Genomic DNA, 16,620 nt, shown 5'->3' with positions numbered 1-16,620 from the left:
CATTTAAGTTCCTGAAAACAAAATTTGCACTTATGAATATTCATGGAAAGCCCATTTTAAGCTAGCTGACTATAAACACTGCTGTTAGGAGCCAGAAGTACCAGGACAGACAGCTTGAATGTTTTTGCTAATCCTCAGATCTGCATATTCCACCCTCCCAAATGTGTATTTGCCAGAGAGGCAAACACTGGTGCTATGTTTTCCAGGATTGTTACTACACCACCAGAAATAGCAATGGTGCTATTTTGTCCCAGACAGAAGCAACTGAGAGCTTAGAGTTTGTTCTCTGTACCCTTACCTGTTCGTGAGTTCCGGGACAAAGCAAGACGCTCCCTCCCATGCTCTTGCCACATAAGAGGACTCCATGAGTGCCAAGTGTCACCACCACACAGCGCAGTTGTGTCAGCAAAGGCCGGGCCAAGGTCATTGCAGTCTTGACAACATCCTCCAACCTGGATGGTAGCTCTTTAGATGGCAAGGTTGGGAGAAGGAAAAACTATGACATAACTTTAAAGGTTCTGGGTTGACCTTTTTGTACCACTGGGCTGGCAGCCTATTTATGAGCACTACCCAAAATCTGGTTGATACATTTTTTTTTTCTTTAAATTGATCATGAGAAAGATGAATTTTTCCAACCCTCGACTTCCATACCATGCCTCTGTCCTTTGCTGAGGAAACCACTTCTCATGGGACTACACATTTGTCTATAGAGACCAAACAATTGTTCTGGAGCATGACATTATTGTCTTAATGCTACTGAATTTCTCTTGGTGTGTGATGGGGATATTTTATTTCCCCAAAGGGTGGTTATTGTTAGAACAATGGTGGTCATAACATCCTGCTTCACCAAGACAAGTATATAAATTAGGGATTGTTCTTTTTTGATTGATGAAGTGGTGAAAATGGGATCTCTGTTTTTGAACAGAGAGCCATCCCAGGTCTCTTTGATAGATAGCAGTATGGCCTGTTCCTTACAAACCATGTAAGGATGGTTGTAAGGTGGAAGAAGCTGAGGATGCTTATGAATTCCCACTGTGTTATAACCCAATTTGCTTGAAATGAAAGCCCCATTAGTTGTTTATTTTCAACTGCAGCATGCTTATTTTAGCAACATCAGAATGCCCCAAAAGTGATTGAAATGGGCCTGTGCATTAAATTCAGAAAATGTACATCTTCTCACAAAATCCATGTTTTCTCTCACAAGTGTTGTGTTGACCAGCTCTAGTGATTTAAAACAAGTTGCAGTTTGTAGGCTAGTTCACTGTCGCCCTGCACGAGGCTGCTGTGTGGGCTTTGTAAAGTAGTTCTTAGAGCCAAAGTTAATGATTTTGGAGCTGGACTACATTCACTGCCCCAGAGAAACAGTGCTATTGCTTTGGCAACTTCTGATTTAGCACCATATGGCACTTATGATCAGCAAAAGTTGTCATTCTGAAATGGAAGCTGGAGAGGAAGCTGGAGAGGTCTCTCCAGGGTCTAGATTATCTGAAAGAGTGACTCAGTATTCAATACCTGCTGGCAGAGGGTTCCCAAGGGTCCGATTTATTGCTCTTAGTTCTTGCAGGTTGGGGGAGATGTACGTGAGCGCTTTCCAACTGTCTGAGAGGAATGGCTTAGAAGCCTTGTTCTCATCTGTTGGCTCATAACACACTTTAAAACAACATTGCAATGGGTTAATTAATTAATTAATTAATGGTTAATCTCACTTCAGAGCAGGGTGTGGAGTGGAAGGCTTATTGTGAGCTGCACAACTGAGTTTATATGTATAAGCTATTAGCAGCTTATGTACTATTTCCCCCGCACTGGGGACAAAGTTTCCTAATTTTCCTTCCTGTTGCTCAGAAAGAATGCAGTTGCTTATGGCTCTGGAATAATTTGACCAGGTTTGGGGTTTGCTACTCCTGCTATCTGGTTTTGGAGCCTCGGCCAGGTTTGAAGAACTTTGTCTTCCTCTTCTTCAGAATTTGCTTCTAAAAGCAAAGGCATGACTCTGAAGGCTCAGGAAGCCTTGTGAAGAGACCTCAGCATACCAGGGGATGGACTTTTATGGGAATGTCTTTTATGGGAAGTGGCAGACAAAAATCTCTCAAAAGATGCATTAGCACTTATTCTGAGAAGCAAACTATGTTGCTGTTCAGACTGGCAGAAGCACGCACATCTGTGCTTGCCTTGAGCTTAAAGGCAGAGAACAGCTTTTCCTGGCTTTCTGGCAGGGTTTAAGGGCTATAGCTTTTACCCTATTGGGAATGTGATTTACCTACAGAATGAAAAAAACTTAAAGAAAGCAGAAATGTTTCATCCATTTTAAATAAAGGAGCAGTGTGTAGAAAGGAGCACAGAATAATGTCAGCATGTCAGACAAGAACTGGGTATCTCCAGCAAGCAGCAGTGGAGAGTGCTCAGTGTGTGCAGGTTGTTTTGGAGCACAGGTTAGGAGCTACGGGGCCAGGGCTGGATGAGTCCTCCCTACCTGCTAGCTGATGCTCTCTGGCTAGCTGACAGACATACTGAATAGTGGAAAGAGGCACGTTTCCATCGATGCAAACCAGCGGGGCCTGGAACAGGTTCTCCTTGAACTTGGACACCTATTGAAAATCCAGAACACAAAGTAGAGACAACTTGAGTCATTGAAGAGGGACAAGAAAGACTGCCCTTCAGACTCAGGATGCAAGATTTTCACTCATATTGCAGCCTTTAGATGCATGTGTGAACCTAGAAGTGTGATTCCTTAAGGGAAATGGATCTTTCCTTTTGCCTCATCTCATCTCCTTTTTGTTTCCTGCTGTCATCAAGAGCTGGATTCAGTGGCCTGGCCCCTCACTAGACCTGTGTGGTACTCCAGCGTCAGCTGGAGGACCTACAGAGAAAGGGGATCCTGCTTTTTAATGGCAGGGGCTCACTGTAGGATTCTCTGTGTTGTGTCTGGCTTGACTATACCTTCGATTGCTGTGCATGTCATTTAGATGTTTTCTGTACACCCACTGCATCCTGAGACAGCTTAACAGCTTGTTGTTCATCACAATGTTTCACTCCCTGGTCCTGCCAAATTCCACAAGGGTGGAGTGCAAAGGCCTGAAATGATAAAGGGATGCCTACGTAGTTAGGCTTATTGATACAAAAAAGAACCGTTAGGTGACTGGCCCATTGAGTGGAATCCACACAGAATTTTGTGGATAAAAAATTTAATAATCCATAAAAAATTAGGTGGCCGGGCTTCCTACACAATGTGTGGGGAGGATTCAGGACCTGAGGAGTGATTTGCAACACCTCCTGCAATGAACAGGCAAGCAAAGTGAAGAGGGGCAATTGCAGTGTGCAGCCAGCAAGAGAGTCAGTCAATTAAGAAGCAGTGAAAGAGAGAACCATGTCTGAAAGTTCATTTTCCTTCTGAACTTGGTGCTAACAATGCTGGTGAGATGGGGGCTTTTGGTCTGTAGCCCCCTTCCTTGATGAAGGACTTAAGTAACACCTTGAATGAGGCATATAGTCTGGCTCTTTCTTTTTCACATTACATTTTGCTTAGTCTGATCATGCCCTGTCCACCTTTAATGTTTACTGCAGTGGTTACAGCAATCTTACACACAGCGCTCTGTGGTTGTTGCTATCTATGAAGCAGGTAGAGTGGTGAGTTGCCGTTGGCTCTTTGAGGCTGGCATAAGCATTACCTAAACCCCTGGCAAATGCCACATAAGCTTCTGCAGCACCCCTCCTACGGCTCTGCTAATCCTGACTGAACAAAGGGCCTCCAGAATGCACTTTTCATCAGAAGATTGGCTCAGAGTTTCCACTGGCCCTCTTTCACAGTTGTTTTATAAAGCTCATGAGAATTAAACTGTCATGTAATGGTTTTCTATGCCAAGGCTTGGGAGAGGCAGGGTGGGGATGGAAGTGGGAGCAATGACCACTTTTTTCCTAGGAATTGTCAGTCTCATGGGGATCCAACTGGTAAGTAAACTGCACTTAACTTCCATGTCACTGTCAGTCATGAAGTACAGGCTTTTGTTCTGTCAACAAAAGAATGGAGTGAGGAAGGAGGGTGTAGTGATGGCGGATTCATTGAGTCAGTCCTTAATCACTGCTTCCATTACTCCTGTCATTTTGAAGGCTTTAGCATGCTGAGAAGCACTGCCTGTTTATACAGAGCAGCATGTAGAAACAACAGGGAGGGGAGGAGAACAAACAGGAAAACTTGCTTTAATCAGTATTCTGTCCACATTTGTTTGTTTTCTCCTAAAGAGGGAAATACCTTCCATGCAGGTGGACTGGATTTATTGCTGGCTTTTAAGGTGCCAAAAACAATAGGCTACCTGGGACTAGTTAATGAAGAGGATTCTGGCCTACATACCTGGGATGATAGTAGTGGTGATATCTTATGGGAAAGAAGATAGAAGCTCCATCTGGCTAATTAGCAACAGTTAGCTCTGGTGGCTTGCCATGTTGCTATCTCAGTGGCTAAAGTCTGGGGTTAACTTCATGTTTTCCTATGTTCCCTTTGCACACCCACTCCCTCCTGGTACAGTTTCACTGGTTGCTGTTTCTCATACATCCACTCTCCTTCTCATAAGCAGAGGTTTACAAATCAGATGGCATGCATACGTATTGCTCTGTTATCTCTTGGTGGATGTCCATATCTCCCAAGCCAACGCTGAGCTCTCCGGCACTAGTGATCACAGCACAGTAAGTGGCTGTGCGCTTCCCCTCCAGCTGAAGGACGGCTCTCATGTCCTAAAACAGGGAGAAAGTTATAAATGGAGTGTGTTTCTCTTCCCTGCCACACTCTGCTCAACTTGAATATTCTTTCTCTGCACCCACTCGGTAGGTAGCAGTAGCCCAGCTTGCTGTTCTCTCTTCAACCTCCCTCCTTCCTTTAGAGAAGCAACATTTCAGAGGTATCTCAGGCTAGACAGTTCTGGCAGATGGCTAATTTTTAATATTTGCAATGCAACAGATGCCACAGCAAAGGTTAAAGAAATCATTTACTAAATGAGAGTGACAAGTCTCTTCCATGCAGTTCCAGAGGTAATGTTTCTGTTGTAATGGAGGAGTAGTCTAGAGAGCGGCTGAAGCATTACCTGCTCCAGCCATCCTTTCCCATAATTTATGTGATGCATCTGATGGCCTGTCAACATACTGGGTTTGATGTGGTGACATGTTTCAGCTAGTGATTTTATTAGTAACCTCACTGGCTGCACAGTGTGCGAGTCTGATTTTGAGGGTAGCCTTGGGGCTATTTTTACAACAGTGTTGCAGACATAGCTATAAGGTGTCCTTTCTCCCTGGATCTTTTGAATGATCTGCTTAAAGAACACAGGGCATTTCTTGGACTACACATGTGGCTGGAGAAATGCATCCCATCAGTAGCTCACAGAGAAACTGGAAGTTTTAAGGAAAAGGTCTTCTTAACACTGATGATTTTGGTAATGTAACTTCTTACAGGCAAGTATTGCTTGGCAACTGTCCAGCTAGTCCTGCTCCACCTTCCCTTAGGAGATTGTTCACTTTGATGACACAAGCTGGAGTGTGTTTGCATAGAAGAGGGATTATACACCTGCAGCTATGAAGCTTTTATATATCTAAAGAGGGTTCTTGTTCTTATTGCTCCTTTTATGGACCTGCTCAGGTATCAAGAACTCAGAGCTATGTGGGTTATTTATATTCAGTTGCCAGGGTCCTGAGGGCACCAACAGGCCTTACTGGCCCTGCCAACCCCCTGAGGCTCCCCCAGCCCCCATTTCAGCCCAGCCCAGGGTCGTCAGTCCCCGCCCTGCGATGCCACAGTGGTGCCAGGCTCCAGCCGCACCATGGCTCTGCCCCTGCCTGGCAACAGTCCCGCTGATCCGGACCCTGACCTGTGGGCTGACTGCCTGGCCCAGCCTCAGCCCGGCCCTGTCACCATGGACATGCCCAGCGATCACTGGACCTGACCCTGACTGACCTATGGATAGACTTCCCAGCTTGAACTCAGACCTGCCTTGTCACCACAAGCTTGCCTGACGATCTGGACACTTGGTTGAACCTGGCCACCATCCCCTGCCTGCCCTGCTCCCTCACAGGGTGGTGGGACAGGGTCTGGCTGGTGAGGCCCCTGCCCTGCTGTCTGGGTTATCACACTCAGCTTCCAGCTCCCTAACCCTGCAGGAGCAGCCAGCCCTTGTGGTGCCCTGACATCAGAAAACAAATTGTTGATGGAGTCAGGTATTGCTTGGTGCTTGCCTAAGAACTTACCATGATTTACAGGGACCCCATTCCTCTGAACCCAGAGGACGTGCTCCCTTTGCTCCTGATTCCATGCTTTCTCCATCTTATGCTTCACTCAGCAGTCAGGCTGGTTTTGGCAGTGTTTTTCCTCAGGGTCATGCTTTGTGTATTTTTGGCTGTGCTTAGGCCTTCCTAGATGTTTTCATGGTTCCTCCTGATTTACTTCTCTTTTTCCCTCAAACATCACTCCCTGGTGCTGAATTCAGACCACATGGTTCAGATTCCTAGCAGTACAAACATATAGCCTGTGTTTTGGGAAGTGGCTCCTTGCCTTCCAATTGTCTGTAATTAAAGGAGCATTGAATTATTCCTACTCTTAGCCTCATGGAAGGTGGCCCTTATGTCTGTCAGGATTGAGAAGACTTTTCCCTCTACATAATGTTATCACCTACGTGCTTCTGAGGAGCTGTTACCGTAAAACATACCATGTGGTGACAGTAGTGTAGAATGGACTCTGAATGTTCATCCTTCCCCATAGCTGACAAAAAGAGAGGAGTTAGCCCAAGACGGCTTAAGCAGTCTAAAAGCAAATGGAAACAGAGTATATTAATAAACCCATAAGAGTAGCATGAATACAACTACAGCCTGTGCAGGATGACTGTCTGTAGGAAAGCACTCTACTGGACAACTTAACACCTATCAGGCCTTGTCTAACAGGATGTTCAGGATTAGACCTCACCTACAGCTGCCCATCAGACTGGCTGGGGTGGAATGAGGCAATCTGAGGCCTTTTGCACATTGGAATTCTGAAGTCTTTGGCTTTTTGGAACACCTGGGAGTGGAGGAGAGAGAAGTGGGAGGAGCCTTCTGCATCTCCCTGACATCACCTTCTTTCCCCATCACAGGCATGCGGGCTTTCCCATGTCACTTCTGCATATGGCCTTTCTCACTGCCAGCCTTTAACACACTGCTGTTCTCATTGTGCTATCTTACTAGAACCACCAAATCTGAATGAAACCCTTCCTCCTCTCCCTTCAAGTTATCAGAAATTTTACCTCAATGGATGGATGGATATTTTTTTCTCAAGCTTCCCCATTTGCAAGCTGAAGTGATAGTAGATTTGTGCCAGGAAGTTTAAGGAAAGCTCACAAAGCCATGGTAATCCTAAGATCCTTTTGTAATATGCCCCCTCTGCCCTGCTAATTCCAGTACCCCAAAGCTGGGCTGCTGCTGCTTGTGATGGAACACCAGATCATCACATTGTGATCCTTTCCTGTTCCCAGTGTCTGCAGCCTTTTCTCTCTCACAGTAACTCCTGTGCTCCAGTTTCTTTTGTCCCTGATGAATGGACAATCATTTTTGAATAAGGCTGTTCCTTTTAAATTCTTCCTCAAGTCATACTTTTAATGTGACTATAACCTGATATTAATTTCACTCTGAGGACCAGGCTACTCAGCAGTCACTGGGGTCACTGATGCTTATTTAACTCTGATTTGGGGGTCACTGTGCTGTACACTAGCTAACTTGATGTTGGAGCATCTTTCTTTTCCTGATCCCTGCCCAGCTCCCTCCCCTCTTATTGCTTGGAATGGCCCCTGCCTTTTCCAGGCAGTCTGCCCTCTGGTATATTGCCTAACGTGTCCCAGATCTTGACAACATTCAGGAGCTCCTGCTGTTCAAGGAAAACCAAAGGACAAATCACACCTGGCATGCATCCGCAGGCAAACCCAAGCACTACACACCTGCCAAGTTTCTTCCAACGCCGCCAAAAGATCGCCGCACTCTTCCAGCGTTTGTTTCTCCACCACCCTGGAGGAACAAATTATTAACTGGCAAAGCTGAGAGAGCTGCTTGGCATAGGTGCCACGTCTCTAACGTTTGAAGTGAAGTTGATGCTGCTGAAACATAGGCCAGCAATTAGAAGGGGCAGATGCCATCTAGCTCAAGGATTGAGAGGAGTGCAAACTTTCCTAGCCCATCTACAGCCCATCTACAAACTCTGATGATAAAGGCCCACTTCTTAGGGGAGGAGACCAGTTTGGTCTCCTTACCCATTGCTATTTTGGTCTTATTTGCTACGACCTCTTAGAACAACACTAACAAGTGTTTCAGTTGGTATGAACAGCCCTCTGAATCCACCCGCTCGCACCAGCGTGGGGACTCTGATCCAGGTGTGAAGGGCTCTGTGATTGCCCTCCAGACCATTTAGCTCCACCATATAAGCAGTTTAGGGGGGTCATTTCTATTTTATTCTTTTCTCACTTTGGAGGTAAAATGAGCTCTGTTATCTTTGCCTGTGCCGCCTCTGTACTTAACTCATGCAAGGATCTGCTTCAGTATCTGAATACTCTTCTGCTTGCCCTTCCCTTCCCAAACATCTCCCTGATTAAAAAATACCATTCTTCTCCATCTGTGTGGCTAGTAGCTTCTCTTTTCTCTTGCCTTTGCCTTCCACTCTTCTCCTCTGTCCATCTGTCAGTCTGTCACAAACGCAGATAAATTATGGGCTAGAGAACACAGGCAGTCTGACAGACACCTGTCTCCTCCATGGCATCCCCAAGCTTTCCTGCCAGAAGAATCACCTCAGTAAATGCTCTCCCTCACACAAATCCTACCTGACAGGTGATTGAACATGTTTTTAAATCTCTTTGGGCTTCATCAATGGCTATTAATCACTGATTTTAAGGCTCTTATTTCAAAAAACCCTGAAACTTATTTTCCATTTCTAAAGACAGCTTGCCACTGTTGTTCATAATTTTCTTCACTGTTCTGGATAACCCAGAGCTTTCAATAGTATGTTAAATGTTTGGGTGGCAAGTGCTGAAATGTGTGCATGTCCATACGCAGGAGCTCCTGGCCCAGACTTGTTTTGCCTCACGTCTGCCCAGGTGCACCAGTATACCCCTGCCCATACACATTCTTCTTCCTTGTAAACACTTCTACCCATCCTAGACAAGAAAATGTATTGCCATCTCACAGTACAAAATATTATGCTTCCACCCTCTCACTGTTTTGGGGTGTACTTAAGGCCCAGATCTAAGCTCCCTGAGGACCCTTCTTCTTCCTCTGTGCTAAGTCTTCAAATCATGGAACCTGCATCTCTCTCCTTTACACACAGTCCCTTCCTCATCTGGTCGTGTGGCTGTAAAAGGCTGCTCTCCCATGAAAAGACACTCTTCTACCACTCTCTTCTGGCTTCCAGGTTTCTTATGTTTCCCCCAACTCTCCCCAGCTCTGTAATTTTTAAGATTTGGTGCTAATTCTTGACCCCTTTCCTCTTCTTTCTGGTGATTCTCCAAGCCCTAACCTGCTCAGGCAACCTGAGCAGAACTGCATGTGTATAAGCAATCTATCGCCTCTGTCCATCTTTCCACTACTTGTCACTCCTCATAATTAACCTGCTCACCTCCAATGACCCTCCATTACATTTGCTCATGCTCCCTGTGAATTGCCACTGGCACTGTCAGGAATGAGGACATTTCCATCTGTGGCTATCTCCCTTTGACTGTAGCAGATATCCAAAGCACTGAGCATGCCTATTTTACTCTGAAACTCACTGTCCGTAACAGATGCAGCCAGGGGAAAAAAAAAAAAAAATCCTACTCCAAAGTAAAAAGCAAGGATGCTTGTTTAGGCAAGTCAAACAACTGATTTTAACATTAGCCCCTATTTCAATATTAAAAGAGGGTACTAGCTGTCTTCAATAATGAGCACAAACTCTATTTTATGCAGTTCCACAATATATTTTTCAAAACTGATGCCAGCAGAAATACTGAAAATGCTTATGAGGTTCTTTCTTTGTCTGGCCTGTTGATCTGCTCTTTCAGTCCCCCACACCCCACCCCACCCCAAAAGGCAGAGGTTTAGTCTTTTTAAGCTGAGCCTTGCCTGTAACATGGACGGACCAGCCTCTGCAACTCAGGGACCCAGCCGTGAGTGCCCTCTACTGTTGCACAGCTCCACAAGATCTGAAAGAAACGATGCTAAATATCTCTTTAAAGTAGTAGGTGAGTGAAGTGAGAGATAAACTAGCAGCCTGCTTGTGAAGCAAAAGAAATGTCTGGCTCTCAGCAGACCTTGCCAATTGAGCTGGTAACTCAAACTCTGAGCAGTTCTCACATCTCTCTCTTCTCCTCTCTCACCTACTTCTGGATATCCTGAGAGTATTTAAGCATAACGCTTCTTCCAACACCTTTCACTGAGCAAGAAGCCATGCCTCTTTCTCTGCAGGTCAGACAGTTACTTATAAAGCACTCTGCTTCTGGATAGCCTCGCAAGCCACGTGGAAGTTACAACCAGCACAGACTGCAGCCGCTTTCTTGCTAGCTGGGACAGCATGAGGTGTGAATGGTACCCCAATGCTTTGCAACAAATACGACATTCACAAAGGTGGGACCTGCTGGGTGCTGAGCTCTTTGGAAAAATCTGTCTTTAAAAGCCTAAGTAGAGCAATACTGCTTAGGCTGCCTTTCACTCTGTGTCTAAACACAGCAGCTGTCAACAGGAATGTTTTGGCTGTCAGTTCCCAGATCTTTCTGGAGCTTGGCATCTGGGTAGCTGCCGCGATGTGCTTTCGGCTCTAGGGCTCACTGCTAAACAGACAGGCAGCAAATGCCTCACCTCTGAATGCAACACTGAAAAAAACCTCCTTTTTTCCTTTTCCCTTGTCAGCTGCTCCCACTGGGGTTTGCTGCTGCCCTTGGTCCCTCACCATGCTGTGGGTGGTCCAGAGATCTGCACTCATTGCTGGCATGCCAAGGGGCAGCTGCTCACCCTTGGATGCAAATTAACTCTTTGCTCTGAGAGCTCGGCATGGGGCATGTATGTTATTATTTAGATCACAGCTGAAGCAGTTGGACTTTGTGTTTTCCAGGCCTGCACAGCTGACGCCACTGCATGTGTCACCCTTGACCATTATAAAACTGTCTGGCCTCCATCTCCATATCACTGAATAGCTTACTTCCTTTATGACAGCTTACCCAACACATCTTGCCCTATCTGACTGAGATGTCTTCAGATATTGCCCCATCTAAAGGCAGGAGTTTGCTACAAGTTTCCTACTTTGACAATCAGTGCAGAGTAATGTGAGACACCAAATGTTTTCTGAACAAGCCCCACCATCACCATCTGTGGCATTACCTACAGCTCAACAAAAATTGTTGACCCACCGTTGGCTACACAAAAGGCTGTCATTTACAGCGGGGCAGTCCCAGGTCTGTCCCACTTCAGCTTCTCAGTCATTTCTTGGGCAAAGCAAACTGAAAGGCAGAGGGTCTGGTGACATTTACAATGATCTATTTTTAAGTGTGGGGTGTGTGTGTGTGAGACCCAAATCCTTTATGATTCAGGAAGCTGGCTTTCTTGTTTAGCTCTAACTGTGTTAATACTATTTCTCTGAAAGTCTACTTACTGATTATTGTTACAGATTCTCTACCTGTGTGATATGTTTGCATGCTTGCCCCTTTCCAAAAGCTACAACCTCATCTGTCTGCTGTATGCCCTCCACCCTGGCTTATCAGCACAATGCCCTATATGCAAAGATATACCCACTGTGAGCACCCTGCAGGGAGACTCTGGATCATGTTCTCGTCCCTGTTCCTGCTGCTTTGCATTGCTAGGACAGCCCCAGGCAGTCAGAGCTGGCTCTTACTTGGGGATTTCTTCCCTAGAGGGTCTGTCCTTGAATTACACAATGTCACAGCACAGTGAGGGTCTTCACCTGTTGCTTCTAGCTCTTTGCATGTGTGCTTTGAGAAAGACCTGGGCAGTTCTTCTGCTAAAACAGTTTTTCGGGCTTGTGACATCACAGAATAAGCCTGAGGCATCTTAGCATAGACTGTAGAGGCTACAGACATATGTGGAGGTTGTAAAGATGATACATTGCTCTGTTGCAGTCTTGAATGGTAGGGATAATGACTTTCAGCATGGGATCAGAGTAGATCAGTATGTATCACCCCTCTGTCCACCTAGACAATACACCAAATATGTAGCACTACATCTCCCATGTTTGTGGATGTGTGTGCATACACACACACACACACACACACACACACCTGGGTACCACACACAGATATCCCTTCCCCCACCCTTTTCTTTGACTAGGCACTCCTGTGAAAGTAGCTGAAAATGGCAGTGGTGCTAAGAAAGCTGCTGTCGATACAGTACCAGGATGACAGAGTTCTGCGCCTTGGCTATAAAGTCAACGTTGATGCCTCCAATCACCACCTTTAAGAGGGAAGAAAAGGGTAAAAAGTGGATGGAAAGACTTGATGGAGAAGTTCTGAGTCTTCTTTGCTTCTCCTAGACACTTCAAACACCCTCTTGATAGCTATGACCATTATAGTGTGACAGCCTGCTCTCACTTGGTTTGGCTAGATGCAGGTCTGTACAACCCCAGTTAGAAAGAACAGAAATCTCTTCTAAATGTTGCTCTTTGAATTACACCTACTCATAGCCAGCCCCAGCATGGCAGGCTGGACATTGTTGTGCATGCATATGGGTGTTGGCTGCTTCACTGAGTAGTGATAGAGTTATGAAAGAAGCTGCATGGGTGTAGCCATGTCAGTGCCCCTGAGGCTATCTCTCTTCGGACAGTTTTTGACATATCAAACCTCAGAAGAGATTCTGGTACTGCCATTTAAAAAAACAAAGAAAATTGAAACATCTGGCTAGAAGAATTAGCTAATTTCTTGCAAGTTCCCAGAAGAAACTGCCATATTCAGAGGTCAAGGGCATATGATACTCAACCTCACCCAACGACAATTTATGGACAATTGTCTTATTGTCATACAAAGCTAGAAAAAGCAGTTTATAGCTCCACAGACAGGAGGTTCCCAGGTTCCTTGGGGACATATGGCTGTTTTTCCTTGTTCTGCCAAATGCTGGGTTATTGCCTTTGGAGTCACTGACCTCTTTTATGTTGACAAATACTACTGCAAATGCATTTCAGAAACTTTTTCAGCTCTCTAAAGGCTACTTAAAATAGATTTTCTGTAAAGTATGTGACACATGCAAAATCCATGATAGTGAATGGAGTATTAGGGTTGTAAGGGATCCTGTTTGGGATATGCAGCACCTCTTGTAATTTGGCAGTCACAAGCAGGAGACCAACGAGAAGAGACATTTATAAAACATGTATGCCTCAGCAGCTCAAAATATTGCTCCCCCCCCCAAAGGTCTACTCCTGTAGTCACACGACTTCCCTAGCACTGAGAGCAACATAACTGAAGTTGTATGGAAGGGCACAATAAAAGGCAAAAAGGTGATTAGGGTTTTAAGGATTTGATGGTCTAAGACTCAATGTAATTAGGTCATCATCAGTGTTTATTCTCTGGAAGTGTGGATAGAGGGGAGAATGGAGACAGGGATGGCATTCACCTGAGGAAAATGAAGAAAACAAAAGAGAGAATGCCTGCCTACATTAAGCAGAAAAACTGGTCTCTGGCTGATAGCTGAGTCACTTCATACTTTCAGGAATAGATGTAAATTTATCCTCAATGCCGCCAGCAGAGACACGTTATCTAGAGGGCAGGACGGGACTCACTGGCTGAGGTGGAGTCATGTCCTCTCTCTGAGGCAGCCTCCCCTTCCTCGTGGCTTTCCGTAGTTTGCTCAGGGCCACTGCAATGCAACTGCCCACTCTAGTGTTGTTCTGGATCACAGCAATGTCTGCACGGGATTTTTTTGAGAAAAAGAAAAAGTAGCAGCAAGATTGGCCTGGCAGAAGCCTCTGCAGGAACTTCATTTTCCTTAATGGGAGAAAGCAGGAAATACAGGCTGGGAAACTTGATAGGTCTGATCCTCCTATGCATAATCCATAGTTGACACATACACTGGGTTACAATAATATGTGCATACCCTAAAGCTTTCAGTGTATTCACCTTCCCTCCCCTGTGTCTCCGTGAAGGAGAGGAAACCCATAATCTCCATTTTTACAAATAGGGAATGGAAGCAAAGGCCACGCAGAAGAGGAAAGGAAGTGCCTAGACAGGAGTTAAGAGCCTAAAAACTTCTAGGGATCTTGGCCAGATTTTCCAGAAATAGATGCCTATTGAGATTTTTGCTAAACCTCTATGTGCCTATTTTTATTGACTTCACTGGGAGCAGAGCATCAGAGGCTTTTAAAGGTCCCACTAGATGGCTGCATGCAGCTTTGAGTATCCAAAACCTCTTTACCAATCTGCCTTGACCAACCAGCTATGAGGTCTCTCAGAGGGTTGGCAGCAAAGCCTGGAGATGAACTCGCCTCTTCCAGAGCCTGCAATAGCATCGAGGCCAGTAGATCTGCCTTTCTCATGCCTGTGCAAGGGTATTCATGCACAGGAGTATTTTCCTTTTGAGTTTGTCTTACTCTGTACCAGCATGAAGAGTCACATAAGACAGCATGATGTATAATGCTACGTGGTGGGATGGCCAGGCACCTTCCCATGTGCCAACCCCACCACTGGTAACAGCATCCTGAGATTCCATCATGGACTGGGTGAGCTCAGGGGTCAGATATGAGGGATCTCTTTGGGCTTTGGACCACCCGCTATCAGTGCCAGCCTCCGATTTTTAATGTAAAAATGGAGGGAGACAGTAAGAGTACTACTGAAAAAACAGGATTCAGTTGCTAAGCTCTCCTCCATTTGCAGATACTGAAGTGTTTGCCCCTTTCTAGATTGTCAGTAAAGTGACAGTGTTTTGCAGCAAGCATTATCAGAGGAGATATGAAGAAGTACACCAGAGTACCTTCTCCCCCCCTTCAGTGAAAGGATACTAGAGTCCAATGATTTTCCATTGGTCAGTTCATTGATCTTCTGTAACAGAAAAGGCGTCACTTCTTTGCCTGTGATCCCTTTTGACCTGCAAATATAAAGAAAATGCCTGTTGATGAGAAGAACTTAGCAGCATCGGATGAGAAGCACTGCTGCTAGCAGATAATCTATCTCCACAGCCGCATACCATAAAAAGACATGTAAGCAAGCTTCAGGTTAGATAAAACTATAGTGAAAGACATGCTGTGGGCTCAAACACACCCAAGATTAAAACATAAGCTCTGCTACAGCCCTTGTGGTGGTGTCTCTGAAGTCATTTACTTCCCCATGACCACAGGGTGAGCAAAAGATAGGGCTTAAGGTGCTTCTCACCTGGCTTCACTCAGTGCTTGCTGGATGGCCTCTTCAATAACCTGGCCTGAGGCAGCTTGCTCGTGGGGGCAGGGCACTGCTATTAGCACCCCACTGCTCAGGCCTAGCCCCAGAATGCTGGCTGGGAAAGGACAGGATTATTGTTAGTGATTCTCCTTGGCTAAATCAAATGCTGAAGTAAAAGGACAGACAAGAGTGCATGCAGGGTGAACAAACCCATGGTGTTTGAGCTCCTATTCTTAGCTGACCCAAGGACAGGTTCTTTTCCAGCTATCTGCCTATTTCTTTTGAGTCTGTCTGTAGAATAAAAGGAGGTTTTTGTAAACACATTAAGGTACTTGTCCCCTCCATTTCACCAGTGTGAACAAAACATATCTGTATGAGCATGCCAAGGTGGCTGTAGCTATCTGTAAAGACCTGTTCTGAAGATTGAACTTCCCTGCTCCTTCACTTTCAAGGCACTGAAGCAGGAGTGGGGGGAGGTGGGATGACTTGTTTTTTCTGTACAGACTCTTCTTCAAGTTAAAAAAGAAAGTGCCTCATCTGAGGTAACTTTTGTGACCTTCTGTTCCCAGGGTCTATGTGGACCTTTCACTGCTGAAACGCACCAATGAGTTCAGCTGCCTCCTGTTCGTTATGGACGTGATATGGTGCCTGGAAGCCACTTTGGCGTGAGAAGAAGGCTGGAAACTCCCTTGACTCTCCAAAGGCAGCTACACAAACTCCTTGAGTCTCCTGCAGCAGTGGGGATGAGACAAGCAGGTAACTGGCAGAGGGAAAGGGGACCCACCAAAAACACGTGACATTTCCCTTCTACACAACTACAAATTGGATTTCTTTAGCACTGTTTGGTTAATTTTATACCTCCCGTTCTATTCCAGATATCAGCAACATTTTTCAAGGCAAAGAGCCAGACATAGTAACTAGTCAAAGAGAATCTGGCTTAATGAGATATAGGAGACATACACTCTCTTTGCCTGTGCTCAGAGCTGAGCAAAAGTTGTGGAGCTGTTGTTAGCACAATACTGAGTCCAAGGTAACAAGCTTGATCTTTGATCTGAAGATATGTCATGAACTGACAGGAATATAAATGAGTTCTGTTTACTACTGAAAAGTATTGACTTTTGGCTGTCATTTGAAGAGCTGGCCCTGGTGGTTTGTAATATACCAAACCCTAAAAATGGGCTCTACTGAAAATCATCTTGATACCCATTTGAATTCTGATTTTATTTTAGTGTTGCCAGCTTGCCTGATTAGTGGAGCATTCTTCCAGAAGACAGTTAAACAAGTCTCA

General features: G+C 45.3%; 1 protein-coding gene across 1 annotated transcript in view; it reads right to left on the bottom strand.

Moving 5' to 3' along the window:
* The window catches only part of LOC112974649 (pseudouridine-metabolizing bifunctional protein C1861.05-like), a 36,923-nt gene that overhangs the window by 7,815 nt on the left and 12,488 nt on the right, over positions 1 to 16,620 (bottom strand). The window contains exons 7-17 of the mRNA XM_026083854.1: positions 15,931 to 16,061; positions 15,327 to 15,443; positions 14,957 to 15,042; positions 13,742 to 13,866; positions 12,364 to 12,423; positions 7,941 to 8,007; positions 6,684 to 6,778; positions 4,597 to 4,725; positions 2,471 to 2,585; positions 1,513 to 1,650; positions 299 to 465 (exon numbers count right to left, since the gene is read on the bottom strand). Coding sequence (XP_025939639.1) covers positions 299 to 465; positions 1,513 to 1,650; positions 2,471 to 2,585; positions 4,597 to 4,725; positions 6,684 to 6,778; positions 7,941 to 8,007; positions 12,364 to 12,423; positions 13,742 to 13,866; positions 14,957 to 15,042; positions 15,327 to 15,443; positions 15,931 to 16,061 — 1,230 coding nt within the window. The remainder of the gene's footprint in view (positions 1 to 298; positions 466 to 1,512; positions 1,651 to 2,470; positions 2,586 to 4,596; positions 4,726 to 6,683; positions 6,779 to 7,940; positions 8,008 to 12,363; positions 12,424 to 13,741; positions 13,867 to 14,956; positions 15,043 to 15,326; positions 15,444 to 15,930; positions 16,062 to 16,620) is intronic.

This window comes from Apteryx rowi, unplaced genomic scaffold, assembly GCF_003343035.1.
Source record: "Apteryx rowi isolate R43461 unplaced genomic scaffold, aptRow1 scaffold_62, whole genome shotgun sequence".
NCBI lineage: Eukaryota > Metazoa > Chordata > Aves > Apterygiformes > Apterygidae > Apteryx > Apteryx rowi.
Note: the sequence above shows the minus strand (reverse complement) of the source record. Positions and strands in the feature narration are given on the sequence as shown.